General features: G+C 39.5%; 2 protein-coding genes across 6 annotated transcripts in view; one reads left to right on the top strand and one right to left on the bottom strand.

The window, feature by feature from the left end:
* Positions 1-10,216, bottom strand: part of Erlec1 (endoplasmic reticulum lectin 1) — a 64,519-nt gene extending 54,303 nt beyond the window's left edge. For all 3 annotated transcript variants that reach the window (XM_085829044.1, XM_029483047.2, XM_021176495.3), the window contains exons 1-8: positions 9,818-10,216; positions 8,475-8,579; positions 7,104-7,184; positions 6,314-6,391; positions 6,134-6,197; positions 5,535-5,569; positions 3,899-4,122; positions 3,679-3,808 (exon numbers count right to left, since the gene is read on the bottom strand). In XM_085829044.1, the coding sequence (XP_085685170.1) occupies positions 3,679-3,808; positions 3,899-4,122; positions 5,535-5,569; positions 6,134-6,197; positions 6,314-6,391; positions 7,104-7,184; positions 8,475-8,579; positions 9,818-9,979 (879 nt within the window). In that variant the 5' untranslated portion in view covers positions 9,980-10,216. The remainder of the gene's footprint in view (positions 1-3,678; positions 3,809-3,898; positions 4,123-5,534; positions 5,570-6,133; positions 6,198-6,313; positions 6,392-7,103; positions 7,185-8,474; positions 8,580-9,817) is intronic.
* Asb3 (ankyrin repeat and SOCS box containing 3) overlaps positions 1-26,415 on the top strand; it is a 200,381-nt gene that overhangs the window by 68,413 nt on the left and 105,553 nt on the right. For 2 of the 3 annotated variants that reach the window (XM_085829042.1, XM_085829039.1), the window contains exon 1: positions 10,252-10,399. The exons of the other annotated variant lie outside the window; for it this stretch is intronic. The gene's annotated coding sequence lies outside the window, so the exon portion shown is untranslated. Of the gene's footprint in view, positions 1-10,251; positions 10,400-26,415 lie in introns of those variants that run through there. 3 annotated transcript variants of the gene reach the window in all.

The raw sequence follows: 26,415 nt of genomic DNA, 5'->3' as shown, positions 1-26,415 counted from the left end.
CTGCAATGAAAAATCACTTGCTACTTTTTCAGAGACCTGGGTTTGGTTTCCAGAACTCACATGATAGCTTTTAACTCTCTGGTTTTTTTTGTTTTGTTTTGTTTTGATTTCAGAATCAAATTTTATTCTATAAGATCTGATGCCTTTATTTATTTATTTATTTATTTATTTATTTATTTATTTATTTATTTAATTTGTTAAACTAGGTATTTTCTTCACTTATATTTCAAATGCTATCCCAAAATCAGGGTTTCAAGTTCTAGAGAGTGGAACTTCAGGGTGATGCTTATTTTAGCCTCCATGGTACCAGGTAAACACATGACATACACACACACATACATACACACGCACACACATAGTTTAAATAAAATTCTTATAAATTATGTAATTGTGACTGTTAAAAAAAGTTCTGTACAAGTTGGCACTCCCTCAGCAATAGACAAGTGTTCCCCTTGTTCCACATTCTTACCAGCATTTGTTGCCTCTTGAGCTTTAGATCTTAGCCACTGTGACAGGCTTAAGACAGAATATTAGTTGTTTTGAATTACATTTCTGTGATGGTTGAGGATGTTGAATATTTCTTTAAGTGCTTCTTGGCCATTTGAGATTCCTCTGTTGAGAATTCTGTTTAGATCTGTATGCCACCTTTTGTTGGGCTATGTGGCTTCTTAGTGTCTCGTTTCTTATGTTCTGTATATATTTTGGATGCCAGCCCTCTATTGGATGTGGGGATGGTGATGATATTTTCCCATTTTATAGGCTGCCATTTTTCTTACTGTGTTCTTTGTCTTGCAGTAGTTTCAGTTACATGAGGTCCCATTTATTAATTGTTGAACTTACAGTTTGATCTATTTATTGGTGTTCTTTTCAGGAAGTTGTTTCCTATGCCAATGTATTTAAGGCTATTCCTCACTCTTCTACATGCAGACATACAGTTAGACCAGCATCATTTCTTGAAGATGCTTTCTTTTTCCACTGTATAATTTTGGCTTCTTTTTCAAAAATCAAGTGTGCACAGGTGTGTGATTTACTTCTGGGTCTACAGTATGATTCCATTGAACAACCTTTCTGTTTTATGCCAATACCACGTGGGATTTTTATTACTATTGCTCTGTAGTACAGCTTGAAATCTGGGGTGGTGATTCCTCCAGAAGGATTGTTTTAGCTATCCTAGGTTTTTTGTTTTTGCATATGAAGTTGAGAATTGCTCCTTCATTGTCTATACAGAATTTTGTTTGGATTTCGATGAGAATTGCATCGAATCTGTAGCTTGCATTTGGTAAGATGGCCATTTTTACTATGTTAATCCTACTGATCCATGAGCATGGGAGATCTTTACATCTTCTGAGATCTTCTTCAATTTCTTTCTTTAAAGAGTTGAAGTTCTTGTTATATAGGTCTTTCACTTGTAAAATATCTTGCATCAAGATATTTTATATTATTTGTGGCTACTGTGAAGGGTGTTGTTTCCTTAATCTCTTTCTTAGCCTGTTTATCTTTTGTATATAGGAGAGCTACTTACTTTTTGAGTTAATTTTGTATCATTTTGTTCATCAGTTGTAGGAGTTCCCTGGTAGAATTTTTTGGGGTCACTTATGTATACTATCATATCATCTTTGAACAGCAATACTTTGACTTCTTCCTTTCTAATTTATATTCACTTAATCAATTTAGCAGTTTCTCAGAAAACTGGGAATGGATCTACCTCAAGATTCAGCTATATTACTCCTGGGCATATACCCAAAGGAAACTCTACCATGCCATAAGGACACTTGCTCAACTATGTTCAAAGCAGCTTTATCGTAGAAGCCAGAAACTAGAAACAACCTATATGTCCTTCAACTGAAGAATGGACATAAGTAAATAAACAAACAAATAAGTAAAATGTGGTACACTTACACAGTGGAGTATTAGCTATTAAAAACAATGGCATCGTGAAACTTGCAGGCAAATGGATGGAACTAGAAAAGATCATCCTGAGTGAGGTAACTCAGACCCAGAAATACAAACATATACTTACTTATAAGTAGATATTATCTGTAAAGCTAAGGATTTCCATGCTACAGTCTAGAAACTTAATAAAGTTAAGTAACAAGGAAGGCTCAAGGAGGAATGCTTGAATCTCACTGAGAAGGGGAAAAAGAATAGACATCCTGAGTGGACAGGCAGGGCGTGGGTGTGGAGGTAAGTGAGGGGACTGGGTAGGAGTGGGTGTGGGGATGGAAACAGGATGAATGTGGTAGGGGGAGGATGGAGGGAATTAGGACAGGGAGAGACAACTGGAACAGGGTGAGGGTTATCTCTGGGATCAACTAGAAACCTAAAGCAATGGAAACTCCCAGGTATCTATGAGGATGACCCTAGGTAAGACTTCTTTCAGTGGGGGATATGGATCCTGAATCAGCCACCTCCTCTGACCATCTCCATAACCAGGCAAAACTTCCAATGGAGGGATTGGGACAACAACCTAGCCACAAAATCTCTGATCTATAATTTGTCTTGCCTAGAAGATGTGCAAGGGTAAAGATGGAGCAGGAATGGCCAATGATTGGTTTAGCTTGAGACCTATGAGAGAGCCCACCCCTGATAGATACAGTTAGTAATATTCTGCTATCTCTGATGTGGTGGTTTGAATAGTCTTGGCCCAAGGAGTGACACTATTAGGTGTGACCTTGTTGGAGGAAGTGTGTTACTGTAGGGATGGATTTTGATAGACCTTCCTCCTAGTTGCCTGAAAGTCAGTCTGCTCCTAGTTTCCACTGGATGAAATTGTAGAATTCTCACCTCATCCAGCACCATGCTGTCTTGATGATAATGGACTGAACCTCTGAACCTTTAAGCCGCCTCAATTAAATGTTGTCCTTTATAAGAGTTGCCTTAGTCATGGTGTCTCTTCACAGGAATGGAAACCCTGCAGACAGGAGCCTAGCAAACCATCACCAGAGAGGCTTCACCCAGCAATTTATGGAAACAGAGGCAGAGATCCAGTCAAACATTAGGTAATGCTTAGGAAATCATGTGGAAGAGGGGGAGGAAGGATTCTAGGAGCCAGAAGTGTCTAGAACACAAGGAACTCTACAAAATCAACTAACCTGGGCTCAAAGTGGTCCACAGGAACTGAACTGTCAACTAAGGAGCATGCATTGGACCAACCTAGGCCCTATGTACATATGTAACTGTTGTGCAGTGTGGCCTTCATGTAGGACTCCTAACAGTGGAAGCAGGGGCTGTCTCCCACTCTGTTGCCTGCCTGTGGGACTCTTTCCCCCTACTGAGCTGCTTTGTCTAACCTCAATAGAAGATGAGCCTAGTTTTACTGCAATTTGATATGTGAAGGCTGGTTGATCTCCATGGGAGGTTTCCCCTTTTCTGAAAAGAAAGGGAGGAGAAGTGGATGGGGGTTAGAGGGAGGTGGGAGGGAAGGACTGGGAGGAGAGAAGGGAAGGCAAACAGTGGCAGGGATGTAAAGTAAGTAAATTAATTTAAAAAAATGATAAAAAATTCTGAAAAGTATAAGATAAAGAGTTGATATTATTCAAATAATTAGAATTCAACATTTGAATTTAATAAAATAAATTGCCACTATAATGCTACAGAAATACTTAACACATTCATGGTACAGGTTCTAAAACATGGAAAATGAAACACTGAGGAAGTATAATTAGTTAACTCCCATACCTCTTTATTTCTCCTGAATGGCACTCTCAGTATCTCTTCCTGCTGCTCCAACTGTCTTAGTGTGAGGGGTTTAAATGGAGAGCCCGGCAGTGATTGACAGAATATGTCATTCACAGGAGAGGCTCTGAACCTATTCAGTAGGGAAAAAAATTAAGGCTAAATATGAATGCTTTAAAGCACATGTGTATTGTATGTTTAGAATATTGAATGAACATCTTACTTGTATTTAGGATGACTGCACAAGAGTGGTGTCAAAATGACAACTTCATATTCACAAGTTGTAACTTCAGCTACTGAAAGGATTTCATGCTTAGATTCAGGATGGCATATGTACATCACAGTACTTGATCTGGGTCGATTTTGTTTCAGACTACAAGGTGTACCATTTCCCATTCCAACAGGATAGTAGGGTGTCATCTGACCTTCAATGTTTTTAGTGGGAATCTTAAAGAAAGTATAAGACAGACCTTTTATTAGAAATTTGACGTGTGTTTGAGGATGGGGAAAACATTTATTTAAAAAAAAATTACATTTTCTTTGAAAACAGAAGAGGAAAATTTCTGTACTTTCTTTTAAGTCAACCCTAATGTTCTGATTCTTAAGTTCTTAGTTGAGCAAATATGTATTTAGGGATAGTATAATATATAGAACAAACTAAAATTAAAATATTAAGTCAATGTACATTTAAGTGAAGAGTACAAACACATGATTAATCTGAGTTATTCTCAATAGTTCTGAAGACACAAACTAAGCTAATGAGAAAATGTACTTTACTGGGCTGCTTAGCTCTCTCTTCATTCAACTTGTAGTGAGCATTGTTTCTACTTTATAGTCTACGAGTTTCACGGCTGATTTCCAAGTAGGGCTGACAGTAAAAGAAAAAAAAAAGGAAGGAAGGAAGAAAAAAGCAAGCAAGCAAGAAAGCAAGCAACATCCTTTTAACTACACAAATTGCCCTTTTACATAATACTCCTCTGAGCCATCATTTGATGGACATATATGAAGTACCTACAATATGCATATGCATAGCAGCTTTGCACTGGGCAGAGGTAAAAGACAGTCCCTATTCTTAGCCTCTATTTTTATAGCCTGTGTAGGTGGGTAGCTTGCTATTTACATGTGCAGTTTATCTGCTAGTCATAAGAGATGAGGAGGAAGCAATTAAAAAATGCTCTTATTACCACTGTTTCCAATGCTACATAGAAAGCAACAGCATCTTGCACTGAAATGATAAACTGGTATCTTAGAATCCTTTACAGACACATAAGTGATATTTTCCTTTAAGTGGAGATTGAGTTTAGGGTGTCACATATGCTAGACACTGTTCTATTTCTGGGTTATAGTTTCGCTTTTCCTTGCTTTGACATCACATTTCTGTATTGGCATATATGTGCACACGCAGCTCTCTGTGTATGTGAGGTCGGGGACAACCCTCAGGAGTTGGCTCTCTCCTTCTGCTATGTGGAAGGTAAACAGTATAGGAAGTCCTTGAACTTGTGACCCTCCTGCCTCAGTCTTCCAAGAAGCTGGGATGACTGCTTACGTATTACTTAAAAAGTAAATAGTAGGACTATAACATAATTTATTTATTGTTTGAGACAGGGTCTCAAGATGGTCACAAGATGGCCTGGGCTCACAGAAATTTGCTCACCTCTGCTTCCTGAATGCTGGAATTAAATGTGTGAGCCATCATGCCCAGTTGGTGATGTATTTTTCCATAGACAACCCAGATATCATAAATTTGTGAAATTTATCTGTCCTACTTCCATGTGGTATTATATAAGGAATATATATGTAGCTTTTGTCACTAAGGTCATACCTAACAATGAAGTGTGAAAACTTAACACATCACTTGCCTCATTTGACTTTTCATTTTCTTTTGCTTCTCGTTCTATGGAAACAATGCAAGAAAAAGGTAATCATACAGCATGAACAATCACATCTATACAATAAAAATAACTGTGTTTTAAAATCAGTTTTGAAACATTAAACTTATTTTTAAAGAAGGTGCAAACACTACAAGATTTTTGCTTTGGGGTGGGTTGTTGGGTATTGGGGCCAGGGCCTCATATGTGGTGTTTATACACCCTCTAAAGTTAGTGTTCGCAAAATGGCTCTCTATGAAAATCTGAGTTTGGTTCCCAGGAATGACATGGTGGAGAGAACTGATTTCCACAACTTTTCCTCTAACTCCTCTATGCGTGCACTGGCACATGCCTTAAATAAAACTGTAATAATAAGAAAGTTTAGAGAAAGTCACACAATATCCAAAACGATTTCTTCTTTTCTTTCTTTCTCTGAGCATATAGGCCTTGCTCGGTAAAGCAAATGGCCTTGAATTCCTTTTCCTACTGCTTCTACTCTCCAAATGCTAGCATTACAGTCATGTCCCACCATGCCTGGACTCAAATGTTAAACCAAAACCCAGTAGTACATCACCATTGTAGAGACTAACCTTTTTCATACAGAAGATTCTTAGCCAACATATTCCCAAGGTAGTATTCATGAATATTTACTTTCTACATTAAAAAAATACAGTATATTACAAACATATTTCATTTGTTACAACTTAAAAAATTATCAGTATCATTATGAAATTTCTCATTTTATGATTTATGTTTAAAGAACAACATACTTGGCCAGTTTCTTTTTCTTCATGGTACTGTCGAATATGTTTCCCATGACAGACCTCATAAGTCCAGTAAGATTCAATCTAAAAAGACAGATATGTTTTTAAACACACAAAAGCCATATAAGTCAACCGAATTTTACCTAAAATTTTAAGCAGCTGGAATAAATTTTTATGAAGTGACACAAAATTATTCCACACAAAATATAAAACTTGTGAGGTATATGTGGTTTCTACTAATAGGCTCTGTAAAATAGAGCTAGAGCTTATTTAGGTCTGTAATAACTATCGGGCTAATTTTCTACATAGCTTATAAATAGCGATTAGCATTTTATAATTCTATTCAAGAAATTCAAGAAAGCTTTCCTTTGAACCCCAAAACATTCAAAGTAGTTCAGTAACCGATACTTTGATATTGGTGTACTATATAAGAATTTAAATGAACAACATACTATTAAGCAATAAGATTTGTGCCCAACTTAAAGGGTGTCATACCCTAATAAAGGAAGAAAAGTCATTTTAAGCATCTACTGGCTGCTAAAGACTTACTTTTTTTTTTTTTTTTAAGATTTATTTATTTATTTATTATATGTAAATACACTGTAGCTGTCTTCAGACACACCAGAAGAGGGCATCAGATCTCATTACGGGTGGTTGTGAGCCACCATGTGGTTGCTGGGATTTGAACTTCGGACCTTTGGAAGAGCAGTCGGGTGCTCTTACCGACTGCTCTTACCCACTGAGCCATCTCACCAGCCCCCAAAGACTTACTTTCAAATGCACATAAAATACTTACTCTGTAGGAACAACTGCTTTGTTTAAATAGTGGTTCCAAAAGCTCTCTTGGATTGGGGCCTTTGTAATCCTTTTCTTCTTCCTAGAAAAAAATAAGCTTAATATACAGTTTTCCTAGAACTTCATCCAACTCTGCTGGTTGGGTATTAATTCAATGGTTAAATCACAAATGCTTGGAAATAAAAGAGAAAAAGAGCCAACAACTTGAACAAGAACGTATGGGATGTTACTTATTTTAAATGAATTGAAGTATGAAGCCACAGGAAAACCGTCTATAGCACTCCATTCTCTTTTAAAAAAGGTTCGTAAGTATCAGTTTTCTGACAATCCTTGTAGATTTATTTCAGAATTTTTAATCACCCATATTCCCCCCAAATTCTAGCTATTAAAGTCTCAGAATGGTTCTATTGTGGAATGGTGCTTTTCAGTTTTCTTCATATTTTTTTTTTCTTTTTTTTTTTCAGAGCTGAGGACCGAACCCAGGGCCTTGCGCTTGCTAGGCAAGCGCTCTACCACTGAGCTAAATCCCCAACCCCTCTTCATATTTTTATACTTCAGGCTTGAGCCACATATGTGGCTATGTGGGTAGATTTTGTTTTAAGGGAGTTTAAAACAGCATGGAATAGCTGCCTTGGACAGACTTCAAATATGAAAAAACTTAAGAAAAGCCCTGAGTCTAATATTTCTACTTTGCAGACCATGAAAATGTAAATTGGCTTAATTAATTCATTGGGTAGAGGAACTGAGTTTCTAATTGGTCCAGGGATGCACAGCTCCTGGCTCTAGGCTGTTGTCTTTTACACCTTACTATGTTGCTTCTCCTGCCTCATCGGGAAAGAAGTCATTGCCCTGAGGATGGCTAAGAGGAGTTAGGTTGTTTTAGGAGGAAGAAAAGGGCATGAGCTAAGGTAGTGAGAAAGTATAAGGAACCTGGAGAATTATTTATCATAGAAAATTCTTTATGAAAGCACTATGCTTACATTAAAAGCTATATTGTGTTCTACAAACACCATTTCTATAAAGGAAAACAAGCAAAGAGTTAGCTTTTTATTCAAAACATTAATAACTAATTCCGCTCTTCCTTTTGTAATTTTAGACGAGGTCTCACAATGTGTCCAGCCTGGCCTTAAATTCATGGTCATTCTCCTGCCTGCACCTCTTAGTGTTGAGACTACAGGTGTGAACATCACACTTGCCTGGTTGCTAATTTTTCTAAAATAAATTCCCAAATCAAAGAAAACAGTAAGAAGAGGTTAATATTTTTTGCTACAAGGCTGTTGAGACTCTTGCTACTTATTTTAAGTATATGATCATAAGGTTGTAAAATGCATCTTTAGTGAGAGAGATCAGCAATATGTGTATAAAAACATACCTCATCCCCACTTGTCACAAGTGGAAGTATACATTTGTATTTTTCTTTATGAGCAGTTGTCATGATGATGTAATTATCTTCTTTATACAAAACTCCAGTTGTAGGCTAGAAACAGAATAAAAAGCATACATTATTCTTTTCAGTTAAAGTGCTTTACCCTGAATACATTCAGTGCTAGTTAGAACAAAGGTTCCTCAAGTAAATTTACCAGTTCTACTGAAGATTGTTAAAGCACATTTTCAGATGTAGGCAAAATAGTGTAAACATCTTTAAATGATAAGGTGGAAATAAAAAACTGTATACTGTTGTCCAATCTAACAGAAAAGATAAAGTTTGGGGTGTAAAAGAAAACTAGTAAGGCAATAGATTGAAGTTTAAATGCTAATTAATACGTATATTGAGGCTATACATTGTGGCACACACCTTTAAGCCCAGCCCTCAGGAAGCCGTGGCAGGTGGATCTGTTTAAGTTCTAGTTTACACTTGTTTACTTTTTTGGCGGAGCTGGAAATGGAATCCAGATCTAGGTGTGTGGTGAATTTGTCTGTAGTAGTTAACACATGGATAGACATTTCAGCACTACAATCATTCAAAACTGAATTTCCATTCTTGTCAGATTATACACCAAAATCTCGTATTCTAGGACTGGAGAGATGCCACAGAAATTAAAACACATTATTACTCTTCTCAGAGGGGTGAGTACAGTTCCCAGTTCTCACGTTGGGAGCCTCACAGCCACTGGCTCTTTCATTCTTGCCTTTTTACACAATACACATTAATTAACGATCATAAAATCCTTTTTAATCTCATGTTCTAGAGTCCTAAATAATAGTGGTAATACATTCAAGCCTCTAGTCTATTCTGCATGGCCAGTAGTATTCCGCATATAAGGTCACTAATATCTTCCAAACCAAACAGCCCTCTCAAATGCCTTAAGGGAAAAGATTCTCAGAAGCTGTATACGTCGTTTTTAAGTGTGTGTTGGAGAGGAAGAATGAATAGAGATGGGACTCCTGTCTGTTGGACGGTTGTGCGGGTAGGGTGATGTGCTAGTTGATTCTAAAACTTCCTCCACAGAGTGGGGCTGTAGAGAAGCCAGATCTAACGTAAGGAGATTTAAAGGAGGGAGATGAAGTGACCGCTGATCTCCTAGTTAGTATGGAGGACATATCCCCTTAGTGTGCTAAACGAATTAATGAATGAACGAACACACGTAGGCTTGGGGTCGATAAATGCTTGGGGAAAAAAAGGTTCTGGAAGAAAAAGCTAAGGAATTGAGGGCTGGCCCGAATGCTTCGTGCCGGAAAGAGGGGAGAAGGCTGCGGCTCGTTTAGGGCACTGACCAGAGAGAACTCGGTACCAGGCCAGTTGACTCGGAAGGGGATGTCGTCGCTGAGCTGGGGCAGCGCTCGGCCGCCGCCGGACGCCTCCAGGAGACCGTACAGAACCAGCAACAGTGGCCCTCCGGGGACCAGGCTCCGCAAGCCGCCGTCTCCTTCCTCCATTGCCGCGTCCTCCAGCCACCGTCACAACCTCCTCTACGGGAGAACAGGAGGAGAAGGGAGGAGGAGGGGGAGGAGGGGAGGAGGAGGGGGAGGAGGAAGAGGAGGAGGAGGAGGAAGAAGAGGGGGGACTACAAAGCGTCCTTAGTGCAGGGGACCCAACCGCCGCCGCCACGTCTCCTTGCAGACGGCTGGGCAAAACCGCCTCCGCCTTACAAGGGCTTGGGGCCACCGCTTCCGGGGCAGGCAGCACATCAACATCCGGGGTTGTTGGGTCGGTGGCCTACGGAAGCCCGCGCTTGGGTCGCGTTGCATTGCGTTGCTGCCTTAGCATCCTAGCGGTTGGACTCAAACGCAGAGGCCCGGGACTGACGCCGGTTGAACGGGTCTGGAGACGGCCCTTGGACGAAGCGGCCCGGCCAGGTGAGTCCTGGCCCGCGCGCTCAGTCCAGCCGCAAGGGACTCTCGGGGGTTGTGGGTGAGTGGGCGGCGGCCGGCTCTCCGAAAGCAAGTAGAGAACCATGCTGTGGAGAGTCTAAGTAGAAGTTACAGTTCCGACTGAGCTGCCTACCCTCCAGTCTTTTGCTATTTGCACTCTCCATCTTCTCTCCAGAAGCTTCTCTTAGTTTCTTTTGATGGCGACTGTTGTCACGTCTGTCTCAGATACTGTGTGTTTGGGGACACCCCAGTGACACCTGCCACGTCCTTCTACTTTGGCATAGATTTGTTGGGTGGCTAGGCTCTTACAGTCCTGCATTTTTACTACAGGAGAGGTTTTCCCTCCCTTGACTCAAGTGTTGGGCTGTTGTTATTTTACTTAAGTCCGGAAAGTTTACGTCAAGGCCAGAGCCAGGTGAATGTGAAGTTATGAATCAAGTTACAGCAGACTGAATATAGACAGAAAGTTTTGGTTTTTGTCCCCTTCTTGAAAAAACAAAACAAAACAAAACAGTGTCCCCATTTTTTTCATCTCCTGTGTACTAATTTTACAGTGTTTGCCATAGAACATTTGGTAAGGACTGCCCATGTTGTGGTGTTCAAATCCACTGGGAGAAGAGACTTAGACTCAATTTAAATTTAGATTAAACTAACTTACTCTTACTGTTTGCAGAAGGAAGGGAGCCATAGAGCAAATACAGCCCACCATGCAAAAGGTGAATTAAGGTGGGGTTTTAAGGGGGACATCCGAAAGGTGTGGATTACTGATATCCATGGAGTCTACATCTGATCAGGAAAATTGTCTCACTTCTCTAAGTTGTTTCTTACTTTCTCATTATACAGTAATAAAAAGACAATTTTATCCCTTTCCCAAAGCGATAGTGAGTTTTACAAAAGGCAAGCAGCCTTTAATGCTTTATAGCCCCATTGTCTGATTCTTATCTATCCATTAGGATCTCCCAGGCATTCCAGAGCAAAAACTCATTGGCCCTTAAGGGAAGCCTGGCTCCATGTTACGTTTCTTCAGTCATCACAGAGGACTTGTAAATTATTACTCAGGTCTGAGCACTCTAATGACTGAGATAGAGCCGTTCATTTTTCAGTGGGCAAAAACATAGTGCCACTAGATAAAGGCTGGCTGTCATGTCCCCACACTCAAATTTGAACCAAATCAAAAAGCAGGAAGAGCAGTCTGTTTTTCAACTCTGTAAGTTTTCTTTAAGGTAAAGACTCACACTATTAAAGAAAACAATATTGTTCTAGAACTGATGTTTTGTTCATTGCATTAGCTCTTCATAATGTTTAATGTGTGTCAGGCATTGGGATTGGTAAGCTAGAGAGTAAATGGGCTCCTGTCATTTGTATCTCATTTTCTACAAGTGAATAATTATGAACTAGGGGCTAGAGAAATGGTACAGTTACTAAGAGTATTGGCTGCTCTTCTAGAGGACTGGTGGTCCCAGCACTCAGAAGGAGGCAGGCTCCAGCCATCTGTAACTCCATTTTGAGATCTGACACAAGCATAGATATGCACAACACAAAACACATCATCATCATCATTATAGTCTCATGAAAATTTCTAACTAGATAGAATAATACCTAACATTTATTATTTAGTTTCTGCTAATCATAATATGACTATAAATACTTCTACTGCGGCTACCTTGGGCTCGAACTCGGCAGACAGTCCCACGGTCCCCTGAGGACTCTCCACTCTCCAGGTGCCCTAGCACGCCCAGGATCTTAGGATCACTGGTCAGTAAAACACAACATCTGTTCCAACACCACCAGGAGTGCCTGGGCCCAGCAGGAGCAGGGACATAGGAACCTTGCCCGACCAGTGGCTCAGGTTCCTTCTAGTCGGCACTGGTCTACCTTGGTTTCAAACTCAGTGGACAGCTCCATGCCCCCCACAGGAGGTACCACTTCCAGGGGCTCTAACACACCCAGGATCTTAGGATCCCGGTATCCTAAGGAGCTTGGTCACGTGAGGATCTCAGGGTCTCAGAGGAAGCTTGAATGCCAAGAACTCTGAGACACCCAGAATCTCAGAATCACAGAGAAACCTGGACTCTGAGGATTTCTGACTCAGACAGGATTACAGAGAGGACAGGCTCCAATCAGATATATGCAGGGCAGGGAGCACAGGAGATAATCAGATGGTGTGAGACAAGCATAAGAACAGAAACAACAAACCAAGGTTACTTAGCATCATCAGAACCCAGCTCTCCCATCATAGCAAGTCATGTATACACCATCACACCAGAAAAGCAAGATATGGATCTAAAGTCACTTTTCATGATGATGATGGAGGACTTTAAGAAAGACATAAATAACTCCCTTAAAGAAATACAGGAGAACACAGGTAAACAGGTAGAAGCCCTCAAAGAGGGAACACAAAAATCCCTTAAAGAATTACAGGAACACACATGCAAACAGGTGAAGGAATTGAACAAAACCATCCAGGATATAAAATGGACCTAGAAACAATAAAGAAATTACAAAGAGAGACAACTCTGGAGATAGAAATCCTAGGAAAGAAATCAGGAGCCATAGATGCAAGCATCAACAACAGAGTACAAGAGATGGAAGAGAGAATCTCAGGTGCAGAAGATTCCATAGAAAACATGGACACAACAATCAACGAAAATGCAAAATGCAAAGAGTTCTTAAATCAAAAAATCCAGGAAATCCAGGACACAATGAAAAGATCAAAGGATAATACGTATAGATGAGAATTAAGATTTTCAACTTAAAGGGCCAGTAAATATCTTCAACAAAATTATAGAGGAAAACCTCCCTAACATAAAGAAAAAGATGCCCATGAACATACAAGAAGCCTACAGAACTCCAAATAGTTTGGACCAGAAAAGAAATCTCTCCTGACACATAATAATCAAAACACCAATGTACTCAACAAAGATAGAATATTAAAAGCAGTAAGGGAAAAAGGTCAAGTAACATATAAAGGCAGACCTATTAGAATTACACCAGGCTTCTCCCCAGAGACTATGAAAGCCAGAAGATCCTGGACAGATGTATACAGACCCAAACAGAACACAAATGCCAGCCCTGGCTACTATACCCAGCAAAACTCAATTACTGTAGATGGAGAAACCAAAGTATTCCATGACTAAACCAAGTTTGCACACTATCTTTCCACAAATCCAGCTCTTCTAAGGATAATAAAGGGAAAATTCCAACACAAGGAGGGAAACTACAACCTAGAAAAGGCAAGAAACCTAAAAGAAGACAGCCACATGAACCGAATCCCAACACTAACAACAAAAATAACAGGAAGCAACAATGAATTTTCCTTAATATCTCTTAATAGTAATGGACTCAATTCCCCAATAAAAAGACATAGACTAACAGACTGGCTACAAAAACAGGAACCCAAATTTTACTGCATACAAAAAACCCACCTCAGGGACAAAGAGAGACACTACCTCAAAGTAAAAGGCTGGAAAACAATTTTCCAAGTAAATGGTCCGAAGAAACAAGCTAGAATAGCCATTCTAATACAAATAAAATAGACTTCCAACCCAAAGTTATCAAAAAAGACAAGGATGGGCACTTCATACTCATCGAAGGTAAAATCTTCCAAGATGAACTCTCAATTCTGAATATCTACGCTCCAAATGCAAGGGCATCCACATTCATTAAAGAAACTTTAGTAAAGTTCAAAGCACACATTGCACTGCACACAGTAATAGTGGGAGACTTTAACACCCCACTCTCATCAATGGACAGATCATGGAAACAGAAACTAAGCAAAGACACAGTGAAACTAACAGAAGTTATGAAACAAATGGATTTAACAGATATCTATAGAACATTTTGTCCTAAAACAAAAGGATAGGCCTTCTTCTCAGCACCTCATGGAACATTCTCTGAAATTGACCATATAAACAGTCACAAAACAGACCTCACCAGATAGAAGAAGATTGAAAGAATCACATGCTTCCTATCAGATCACTAAGGCTGATCTTTAATAACAATATAAATAATAGAAAGCCAACATTGATGTGGAAGCTGAACAACACTCTACTCAATGATAACTTGGTCAAGGAAGAAATAAAGAAATTAAAGACTTATTAGAGTTTAATGAAAATGAAGCCACAACATACCCAAACTTATGGGACACAATGAATGCATTCCTACGAGGAAACTCATAGCTTTGAGTGTCGACAAAAAGAAACTGGAGAGAGCACACACTAGCAGCTTAACAGCACACCTGACAGCTCTAGAACAAAAGGAAGCAGATTCTCCCAAAGGAGTAGACCACGGGAAATAATCAAACTCAGGGCTGAAATCAACCAAGTAGAAACAAACAAACAAACAAAAAAACAGCTATACAAAGAATCAACCAAACCAGGAGCTGTTTTGTTTTTTTTTTGTTTGTTTGTTTTTTGTTTTTTTTTTTTTTTGAGAAAATCAGCAAGATAGATAAATCATTAGCCAGACTAACTAGAGGGCATAGGGACAGTATCCTAATTAACAAAATCAGAAATGAAAAGGGAGACATAACAACAGAATATGAGGCAATCCAAAAAATTATCAGATCCTACTACAAAAGCCTATACTCAACACAACTGGAAAACCTGGACGAAATGGACAATTTTCTAGACAGATACCAGGTACCAAAATTTAATTAGGATCAGATTAATGATATAAAAAGTCACATATCCTCTAAAAAAAAAAAAGAAAAGAAAAGAAAAAAAGAAAAGAAACAGTCATTAATAGTCTCCCAACCATTCACAACTGCTGCTGACCATTGACCATTGTTGGGAGTTGGACTGCAAACCAATCACCAATTTTCTTTACTATATAGAGACTACCCATAAGTTATGTGACTCTAGAGAACCCTGACTAATACACCTTCTTAGAAGGGGGAGTAAAATACCCATGGAAGGAGTTATAGGGACAAAGTTCAGAGCAGGGACTGATGGAATGACCATCTAGAGACTACCCCACCTGGGGATCCATCCCATAAACCACCACCAAACCCAGACATTATTGCAGATATCAACAAGAGCTAGCTAACAGGAGCCTGATAAAGCTGTCTCCTGAGAGGTTCTGCCAGTGCTCGACAAATTCAGAAGTGAATGCTCACAGCCATCTATTGGATGAAGCATAGTGTCCCCAATGAAGGAGCTTGAGAAAGTACCTAAGTAGCTCCCTGGGACTAAATCACCAATCAAAGAAAACACATGGCAGGGCTCATGGCTCTAGCTGCATATGTAGCAGAGAATGACCTAGTTGGTCATCAATGGGAGGAGAGACCCTTGGTCCTGTGAAAGTTCTATGCCCCAGTATAGGGTAATGCCAGGGCCAGGAAATGGGAGTGGGTGGGTTGGCAAAAACGGGGAGGGGTGGAGGGGATAGGGAATTTTCGGAGGGGAAACTAGGAAAGGGAACAATATTTGAAATCTAAATAAAGTACCTAATAAAAAATTTAAAAAATACTTCCACTGCATTAAGAAGTCTAATTCTTATGAATAATGTTCTGTAGATTTTATAGTAAATAGATGTGATGAAGTTAAAAAGAAGGAACTGAAGAACTCCAGACTTGGACAGAAAAGGTGTCCCAGGGGAGGTGACACTAGAACTGGATTTCATTAGACAGTAGGGAGAGTGTGTTCAATTTTTGATGGTCCATTAGTGCCTTTTGGTGTGGTCAGAGGAAAAGGTGAGGTAGAATCAGCAACAGGAGATTGGGACTATTGAGGAATAGAGAGTTGGTTCAGAGAACATAGCATAATTTTAAAGAAGGGTCAGACCTTTTTGAAAATATGTCAGTACTTCTTTGGCCTGAAACTGTATGTAGCTTGGCTGTCCTTGCATTAAAGATCTTTATTTTACTTACGTATATGGATATTTTGCCTCCATGTGTGTCTGTGTACCACATGGGTGCAGTGCCCATAGAGGACAAAAGAGGGTATTGGATCCTTTGGAACTGGAGTTACAGAGGATTGTTAGCCTTCATGTCTGGGATCAAACTTGGTTCCTCTGAAAAGCCAGCTAATAGTTTTAACATTTGAGCCATCTTTCCATTTCCTTGGCCTTCGATTTATAATCCCAAGCCTCTCACATGCTTGGGGAGGTCAGAACTCTTTGAGGTGGTAGACTTTGCATTGAAATCATTTGAGGGTGTGTCTGTTTTTCAAGCATACAAAGCAAAGAGAGGTGACCAAATGGATTAAATGTTTGAATGACCAGAAAAAAAGAGGAAAACTTAGAGGTGTAATTGAATAGTTGGTGTTTAAGATGTTACATAGTTGTCCATGCTTCAGACTCTGAGATCATAGTGATTGAATATGCTGTCAGTGGTTCAAGTAAGGAGAAATGTAAGTAAAATAATTACTAAATGCTGCAAAGCAACTAGGTTTATGTGAAAGAGAATGCCAATGGTGTGTATGGCGTTTCGTAAGTGGTCACATACCTAAGCAGGTAGACTCCTACCTAAGTAGGTAGGTGCCTGGGGGGAAGTGGCACTTCTGTTTGCCTGGAATGGTGAAAAGAGGAGAACTACATAGAAATGTCCAGGCAGAAGCCTGAGGCAGGAATGAGGTTGGCCTGCATGGTGGTTTGAATATACTTGGCCTATGGGAAGTGGTACTATTAGGAGGTGTGGCCTTGTTGGAAAGTGAGGCACTGTAAGGGTGGGCTTTGAGGGCTCCTAATGCTTAAGCTCTACCCAGTGTGGATCAGAGAGCCTCCTCCTGGCTGTCTGTGGAATGAAGTTCCTGGCTACCTTCAGATTAAGATGTAAAGTTCTAAGTTCTTCCTCCAGCACCATGTCTGCCTGCATGCTGCCATCCTTCCCTCCATGGTGATAATGGACTGAACCTCTGAAACTGTAAACCAGACCCAATGAAATGCTTTTCTTTATAAGAGTTGCCTTAGTCATGGTATCTCTTCACAGCAATGAAACTGTAACTAAGACAGCTTATTTGAAGGACAGAGAGGCCAGTATAACTGTTACCCTCAGGCACCACCTCTACTTCTCACCAGCTGTGTTTCTTCTCCAAAGCTTCTCAATGCCCCTCTGCCCCCACCCCCAAAAAACTCCCAGCCCCCAAAGAACTACTAGCTGGGACAAACTACTAAGCAATGAAGGCCCGTGGGGGACATATATTTGTCATTCAAAACATATGGCTAACGAGGATTTTGGATGTAAATATGTAGAGGATTGTCCTGAATCTGTATTTATCCCATGTTGTAGCCTAGGAATTATTTTGGGACCCCCCCACACACATACACACCAAAAGTCATATTACTTTATTTTGTCTTTCCTAGACTTCACCTCGCCAGAATGGTATAAGAACAAATAACCTAAAATTTCATTTAACTTTCTGTTTCTTGGGTCTAGATAAAATCCCATTTGTTTTGCAGATTTCATTTCTCTGTAAAGGGAATTAGCTGTAATGAAGCAGCTCTTAATGAGTCCAGTGACAGTAAGTTGTACATTTATTCATCTAACAGCCTGTTGGGAGGCATTGTTGTAGGTGTGTATGTAATAAGGCTATTATAAAATTGATTAGATTAAGATTAAGAGGTAGGCCAGTGCTGGGATTTTACACATGAATTTCCAGAGTTTCCTGAGAATAAATTTTAAATTTCTCATAAAGAGGTCTTTTTGATTTGCATTTCCCTGATGACTAAGGACTTTGAACATCTCTTTAAGTGCTTCTGAGCCATTAGAGATTCCTTGGTTGAGAATTTTTGTTTTAGCTCTGTACCCCATTTTAAATTGGGTTATTCAGTTTTTTTGGAGTCTAACTTGTGGCGTCCGCTCTCGACCAGCAAGAACGACAAGATCACCAGTTCTTCTAACAGCAGTTTATTCAGCAAGCTTCAATCTTCATCTCTCTTGCTTCATCTTTTCTCTCCCTCTATCTTTCTCCCTCGAACCCCAGGCCTCTCACTCTTATATACTCTCAGTCCTCATCCACTCACAGCAGGCCACATCACCTCACCAGGCACGCAGCTTCAGCCAATCAGAGTGGCAGGGGCATGTCTCCACCAAATATGGACTAGTTTACACCGCCAGCATCATGGTGCACCTGCGCGGCTCTCACGATGGTCGTGGCTTATTTTCAGGTGTATGATGAAGTCAGGTGCAAGTCATATAAGACTTAGCTGCAGTCCTGGGTGCCATCTTGGGACTGCTACCACACCTGCTCCTCACACTAACTTCTTGAGTTTGTTATATATTTTGGATATTAGCCTTTTATCAGATGTAGGGTTAGTGACGATCTTTTCATAATCTGTAGGTTGCCATTTTGTCCTATTGATTACAGAAGGTTTTCAGTTTCTAGAGATCCCATTTCTCAATTGTTGTTCTTAAAACCTGAGCCATTTGTGTTCTGTTCAGGAAGTTTTTCCATGTGCCAATGTGTTTGAGGCTCTTTCCCACTTTCCCTTCTATTAGATTCAGTGCATCTGGCTTTATGTTGAGGTTCTTGACCCATTGTGATAAATATGGATCAATTTGCATTCTTCTACATGCAGACCATCTGTTAGACTAACACCATTTGTTGAAGATACTTTCTTTTTCCACTGTATGTTTTAGGCTCTTTGTCAGAGATGAATTATCTGTAGTTGTGTGGTTTTATTTCTTGATCTTTGATTCTATTCCACTGTTTGTACTGTCTCTGTATGAATACCATGTGATTTTATCACTATTGCTCTGTAGTACAGCTTGAGGTCAGGATGGTGATTCCCTCAGAAGTTTTTTATTGTTCAAAGTTGTTTTGGCTATCTTGGGTTTGTGTTTTTCCATATGAAGTTGAGAATTGCTCTTTTCCATGTCTGTGAAGAATTGTGTTGGGATTTTGTTGTGAATTGCATTGACTCTGTTGATTGCCTTTTCACTATGTTACTCCTACTGATTCATGAGCATGGGAGATCTTTCCATCTTTTGAGGTCTTTTTTTTTTTTTTTCGTGGAGGGGCTTGAAGTTCTTGCCATACAGCTTTTTTACTTGCTTGGTTGGAGGTACACTAAGATATTTTATATATTATTTGTGGTTATTTCGAATGGTGTAGTTTCCCTAATTTCTTTGTCAGCCCATTTATCATTTGTGTAAAGGAAAGCTGCTGATTTGTTTGAGTTACTTTTATATACAGCCACTTTGCTGAAGTTGTTAATCAGCTGTAGTAATTCTCTGGTAGAATTTTTGGGGTCGCTTATGTATACTATCTTATCATCTGCAAATAGTGATGCCCTGACATCTTCCTTTCTAGTTTGTGTCCCTTTGATCTCCTTTAGTCATTTTATTGCTCTAGGTAGAACTTCAAGTACTATATTGGATAAGGTGAGAGTGTGCAGCCTTGTCTTATCCCTCATTTTAGTGGGTTTGTTTCAAGTTTCTCTCTACTTAATTTGATCTTGGCTATTGGTTTGCTGTATGTTGCTTTTGTTTAGGTATGTGCCATGAATTCCTGGTACCTCCAAGACTTTTAATACAAAGGGATGTAGAATTTTGTCAGAGGCCTTTTCAGCATATAGTGAGATGAACATGTGAATCTTTTGAGTGAGTGTGTTTATATATTAAATTACATTGATGGATTTTCATATACTGAGTCATTCCTGTATCCCTTGGATGATGCATACTTGACCATGGTGAATGATGATTTTAATGTGTTCTTGGATTTGGTTAGTGAAAATTTTATTGAGTATTCTTGAATTAATGTTCATAAGCACAATTGGTCTGAAGTTCTCCTTCCTTGTTAGGTGTTTGTGTGGTTTAGGTATCAGAGTAACTGTGACCTCATAGAATGAATTAGGTAGTGCTCCTTCTCTTTCGATTTTGTGGAGTAGTTTTAGGAGTGTTGGTATTATTTCTTCTTTGAATGTCTGGTAGAATTTTGCACTAAAACCATCTGGCCCTGGGCTTTTTTTGGATGGGATGTTTTTATTGACTGCTTCAATTTCCTTAGGGGTTCTGGGGAAGTTTACCTGATCTTGATTTTACTTTGATATGTGATATCTGTGTAGAAAATCATCCATTTTTTTCTGGATTTTCTAGTTTTGTCGAGTATACTCCTTTGCAGTAAGATTTGAAGATGCTTTTGAATTTTTCTTACTTTCTGTTGTTATCTTTCCCTTTTCATTTCTGATTTTGTTAATTTGTATACTGTCTATGTACTTTTTAGTTAAGTTTGCTAAGGGTTTATGTATCGTGTTGATTTTCTCAAAGAACCAGCTCTTGATTTTGCTGATTTTTTTTTTTTTTTTTGTATTGTTCTCTTTGTTTCTAGTTGATTCATTTCAGTCCTGAGTTTGGCTATTTCCTGCCATCTACTTCTCTTTTTTTTTTTTTTTTTGGTTTTTCGAGACAGGGTTTCTCTGTATAGCCCGGGCTGTCCTGGAACTCACTTTGTAGACCAGGCTGGCCTCGAACTCAGAAATCCGCCTGCCTCTGCCTCCCGAGTGCTGGGATTAAAGGCGTGCGCCACCACGCCCGGCTTTTTTTACTCTTTTTTTTTTTTTTTTTTTTTTTTTTGCCATCTACTTCTCTTGGGTGTGTTTGCCTCTTTCTTTCTTTTCTTCTTTGTTTCTTTCTTTGTTTCTTTCTTTCTTTCTTAGAGCTTTCAGGTGTGCTATTAAGTTGTTAGTATAGGATTTCTCCAATTTTCTTTAGGAAGGCACTTAGTGCTATGAATTTTTCAACGGTGCTTTCATTGTGTCCCATAAATTTGGGTATGCTGTACCTTCATTTTCATTGAATTCTACAAAGACTTTAATTTTTTCTTTACTTCTTTCCAGACCAAGTTATCATTGAGTAGAGAATTGTTCAATTTCCACAAGTATGTGGGCTTTCTGTGTTTTTGTTGTTATTGAAGTCCAGCCTTAGTCTGTGGTAATCTGATAGAATGCAAGGTATTATTTCAATCTTCTTGTATATTGAGGCTTGCTTTGTGTCCAGTTATATGGTCAGTTTAGGAGAAGTTTCCATGAAGTACTGAGAAGGTATGTTCTTTTTTGTGATGGCTTGTATATGCTTGGCTCAGGGAGTGGGACTATTTGGAATGTGTGGCCTTGTTGGAGTAGGTGAGTCACTGTGAGTGTGGCCTTTAAGACCCTCATCCTAGCTGGATGAAAGCCAGTGTTCTCCTAGCTACCTTCACATGAAGATGTAGTACTCTCAGCTCTTCCTGCACCATGCCTACCTGGACACTGCCATGATAGTGATAATGGACTGAACTTCTGGACCTGTAAGGCAGCCCCAGTTCAACCTTTTTATAAGAGTTGCCTTAGTCATGGTATCTTTTTACAGCACATTGACTAAGGCACTTTTGTTTTGGGGTGAAATGTTCTGTAGATATCTGTTAAATCCCATTTGGTTAATAACTTCTATTGGTTTTACTTTGTCTCTATTTAGTTTCAGTTTCAATGGCCTGTCTATTGGTGAACAGTCTCCCACTGTTATTGTGTGAGGTTCAATGTGTGTTATGAGCTTTAGTAAAGTTTCTCTTATGAATGTGGTTGCCCTTGCCTTTTGGGGCATAGATGTTTACAATTGAGACTTTTATCTTGGTGGATTTTTCCTATGATGAGCATGAAGTGTCCTTCCCCATCTCTTTTGATTACTTTTGGTAGAAAGTTTATTTTATTTGATATTAGAATGACTACTCCAGCTTGTTTCCTGGAACTGTTTTCTTGGAAAACTTTTGTCCACCTTGTTTCTCTGAGTGTCTGTCTTTGTTACTGAGATGTGTTTCTTGTATGCAATAGAATGATGGATCCTGTTTACATATCCAGTCTGTTAGCCTATGTCTTTTTATTGGAGAACTGAGTCCATTGATGTTGAGTGACATAATGGTTCATGATTGTTAGTTCCTGTTATTTTGTGTTGGACACGGTGTGTGATTCTCTTCTTTTGGGTTTCTTGTGTTTTCTTGGGTATAGCAATCCTCCATGAGTTGGAGCTTTCCCTCTCGCACTAAGGCCAGACAGGGCAGCCATGAAGACTGAGCTTCCTGTCTGCTACATATGTGTCAGAGAGTTCTTGTTCCATTCCATGTATGTTCTTTGGTTGGTGGCTCAGATTCTGAGAGCTCCCTGGGGCACTGGTTTGTTGGCTCTGTTGATCTTCCTGTGGGATTCCCATCTGCTTCTAGGCCTTCAATCCTTCTCCCAGCTCTTCTATAAGTGTTACTGACCTTCATCTGATGTTTGGTTGTGGGTATCTGCTTCTGTTTCAGTCCACTTCTGAGCTGAGACTCCCAGAAGACAGTTATGCTAGTCTCCTGTCTGTCAGCATAAGAGAAAATCATTAATAATATCAGAGATTGCAGATTGCCCATGGGATGGGTTTCAAGTTGGACCTGTTATTGGTTGGCCTTTCCTTTGGTCTCTGCTCTATTCCTGCATTTCTTTTAGACAGGACAAATTTTGGGTAGAAAGTTTTGTGGGTGGGTTGGCATCCCTATCCTTCTACTGGGAGTCCTGCCTGGCTACAAGGTAGCCTCTTCAGGTTCCATGTCCCTACTTAGGCATCTTAGCTAAGCTATTCAGCATTGATTCCTGGGAGCTTTCTCGATCCAGATCTCTGGGACTTCCTAGATCTCTGGGACTTCCTAATGATTCTCCCCTCCCCACCACCCCAGGTAGCTGCAGATTTCCATTCATTCTTCTAGCCCACTGAATCTCCTTCCTGTCTCTGCCCACACTTGATCCTGCCTCCCTATTCCCCACCTCCCTCCCCCAACCCCCACCCCGCCAATTCCCTTCCTCCCTCTGCCTCCTATCTCCTTCTTAGTGTGATTCAAGAGTCCTTGCTTGGGCCTATTTTAATTTCTTTGGGTCTGTGGGGGTGTATCATGGGTATTCTGTTCTTTATGGCTAATATCCATTTATTTATTTATTTATTTGATATTTTCTTTATATACATTTCAAATGCTATCCCGAAAGTTCCCTATACCCTCTCTCCACCCTGCTCCCCTACCCGCACACTCCCGCTTCTTGACCCTGCATATAAAGTTTGCAATACCAAGGGGCCTCCCTTCCCTGTGATGTGACTAGGCCATCTTCTGCTACAAATGCAGCTAGAGATATGAGCTCTAGGGGTACTGGTTAATTCATATTTAATATTCATTCATGAGTGAGTTACATATCATGCATGTCCTTTTGTGTCTGTCTGGGTTAGGTCATTCAAGATGATCTTTCCTAGTGCAATCCATTTGCCTGAAAAATTCATGATGTCCTTGTTTTTAATAGTTGTATAGTATTCTATTGTGTAAACTTCTTATTCAATTTATGATTTGAATTTATGTTTGAACTTTTATTGAAATTTTGTAAAAAAAAAAAAAAAAGGATACTTGAAGAAAGCACGTGATGTACTCCCCTAAGAAAGGTACGAAACCAACTAACCAACCAACCATCCAAACCCCAAGAATGATTCCATTGCATGGCATTATTACATCAGAGCTGGAGTAAAGAGCAAGATTAGGAGGAAGAAGGACAACAGAGTAGAATAACTTAGAAAATTAAAAGGGAACTTAGACCTTAAGAGAGCGGTACAACAGAATGCAGAGAGAACGAGGGACAAAGAAGAAACTGTAGAGAGAGCAGAACGAGCAGGCAGGCTTTTCCTAGCCATAGGAGAGCCAGGTCTTTTTCTTAACAGCAAGGCAGGCTTAGTCTTACTAGAGAGGAGAAAGCTTTTTACTATCTTGGTTTTAATACATTTAGCAATAAAAGGGTAGAAGCATTTTGGAACAAAACTTCCCTAACCTAAAGAGATGGCCATAAAGAAGTTTACAGAACATAGAAGTTTATAGAAGTTAGAAGTTTACAGAACAATAGATTGGACCAAAAAGAAAATCCTACCATCATATAATAATCAAAATACTCAATGTACAGAACAAAGAAAGGATATTAAAAGCTGCAAGGAAAATAGGCCAAGTAACATATAAAGGTCTATTAGAATTATACCCAACTTTCAACAGAGACTCTAAAGCCCAAAGGGCCTGGGCAGATGTTTTACAGTCTCTAAGAGACCATAGATGTCAACCCACACTACTATACTTAGATATATACTTTCAATCACCATAGAAAACAAGTTATTCCATAACAAAACCAAATTTAAAGAATATCTACCCACAAATTCAGCCCTACATATTATACTAGAAGGAAACTCTAACCCAAGGAGGTTACTACACCCAGCAAAAACCCCCACAGGAAATAAATAATTTCATACCAGAAAACAAAAAGAAAGGAAGTGTACACTTACTTGCATGTACCTTCCCCTATATACTACCACCACCAACATAAAAATAACAGGAATTAACAATCATTGGTCTTTAATATTGCTCAATATCAGTGGACTCAATTCCCCAATATAAAGACACAGACTATCAAAATGGATGAGAAAGCAGGATCCACCATTCTGGTGAATACAAGAAACATAACTCAACATCAAACATACCTCAGAGTAAAGGGCAGCAGAAAGGTTTTTCAAGCAAAAGGTCCCAAGAAGCAAGCTGAAGTAGCCACTCTAATATCTAGTAAAGTATACTCCCGACCAAAATTAATAAAAGAGGTGGAGAAAGATACACTTCATACTAATCAAAGGAAAAAATCCAACAATATTAATGACTCAAATTCAGAATATCTGTGCCCCAAATGAAAGGACACCCACATTTGTAAAAGAAACACTAAGACTAAGTCACACGTTGAACTCCACACATGAACAGTAGGAGACTAAACCCAAGATAACTAAAACAATCCTGTACAATAAAAGAACTTCTGGAGGTATCACCATCCCTGATTTCAAGCTGTACTAAGGAGCAATAGTAATAAAAACTGCATAGTATTAGCATAAAAATTGATGGGTTTTATCAATGGAATCAAATTGAAGACCCAGAAGAAAAGCCACACATTTATGGACACTTGATTTTTGACAAAGAAGCCAAAACCAAACCATAGAAAAAAAAAAAGAAAGCATCTTTAACAAATGGTGCTGGTCTAACAGGATGTCTGCATGAAGAAGAAGGTAAATAGATCCATAATCTAACACCCTGAGCAAAACTCAAATTCAAATGGATCAAAGACCTCAACATAAAGCCATATATACTAAACCTGATAGAATAGAAAGTGGGGGATAGCCTTGAATTCATTGGCACAGGAGGAGACAACTTCCTGAACAGAACCCCAACATCTCAGGCACTTAGAGTAGCAATTAATAAATGGGACCTCATGAAACTGAAAAGCTTCTGTAAGCCAAAGGACACTGTCAAAGGACAATATAGCAGCCTGCAGATGGGAAATTATTTTCACTAACTCCACACCTGACAGGGCTGACTTCCAAGAATACATAAAGAACTCAAGAAACTAGACATCAAGAAACCAAATAACCCAATTAAAAAATGGGATAAAGATCTAAACAAAATTTTCAACACCTGCTCTTGAGAATGTGGAGCAAGGGGAACACTTCTTCAGTGCTGGTAGGAGTATAAACCATTTTGGAAATCAATTTGATAGTTTCTCGGAAAATTGGGAATGGAATTACCTCAAAACTTAGCTATACCTGTAACTTTATTTTTCAAACCTTATTTTTAATGATGGTTCTTAAATGCTTTTTAACTTCCCTTGTAGTCCACCACCCAGCAGAGGTAGTGGAAAAGAAAGGATATGGGGGAAGTGGACATGTTTAGAAAGGTTCTTTGGAGCAACTCTTGTATGTGTTGTCTGGAAATCAGCAGTTCAGTTCACAGGTTAGCAAGCAATGACAGCTTGATCCACTCACAAACACCTCACAGAAATATCAACAGTTCTGTCTGCAGAATCGGAATAGCTAACAGGAATCAGCAGCTAGTGGTGACACAACCTAGCAGAGACAGCAGGAGGCACCAAAAGGTGACACTAGAAGTTCTTGACTATGCCTTTTTCAGAGAAGCGAAAATCAGCGAAGATGTGAGACCCACAAGCATTGCACAGCTAACTGTACCAGCAAGCCAAGCTCTGTCTCTCACTCCACAAAGTCCTAT

The sequence above is a fragment of the Mus caroli genome, unplaced genomic scaffold (genome assembly GCF_978045245.1).
Source record: "Mus caroli unplaced genomic scaffold, Mus_caroli_1 scaffold_13, whole genome shotgun sequence".
Classification (NCBI taxonomy): domain Eukaryota; kingdom Metazoa; phylum Chordata; class Mammalia; order Rodentia; family Muridae; genus Mus; species Mus caroli.
The sequence above is the reverse complement of the archived record's forward strand: the minus strand, read 5'-3'. Positions and strand labels throughout refer to the sequence as shown.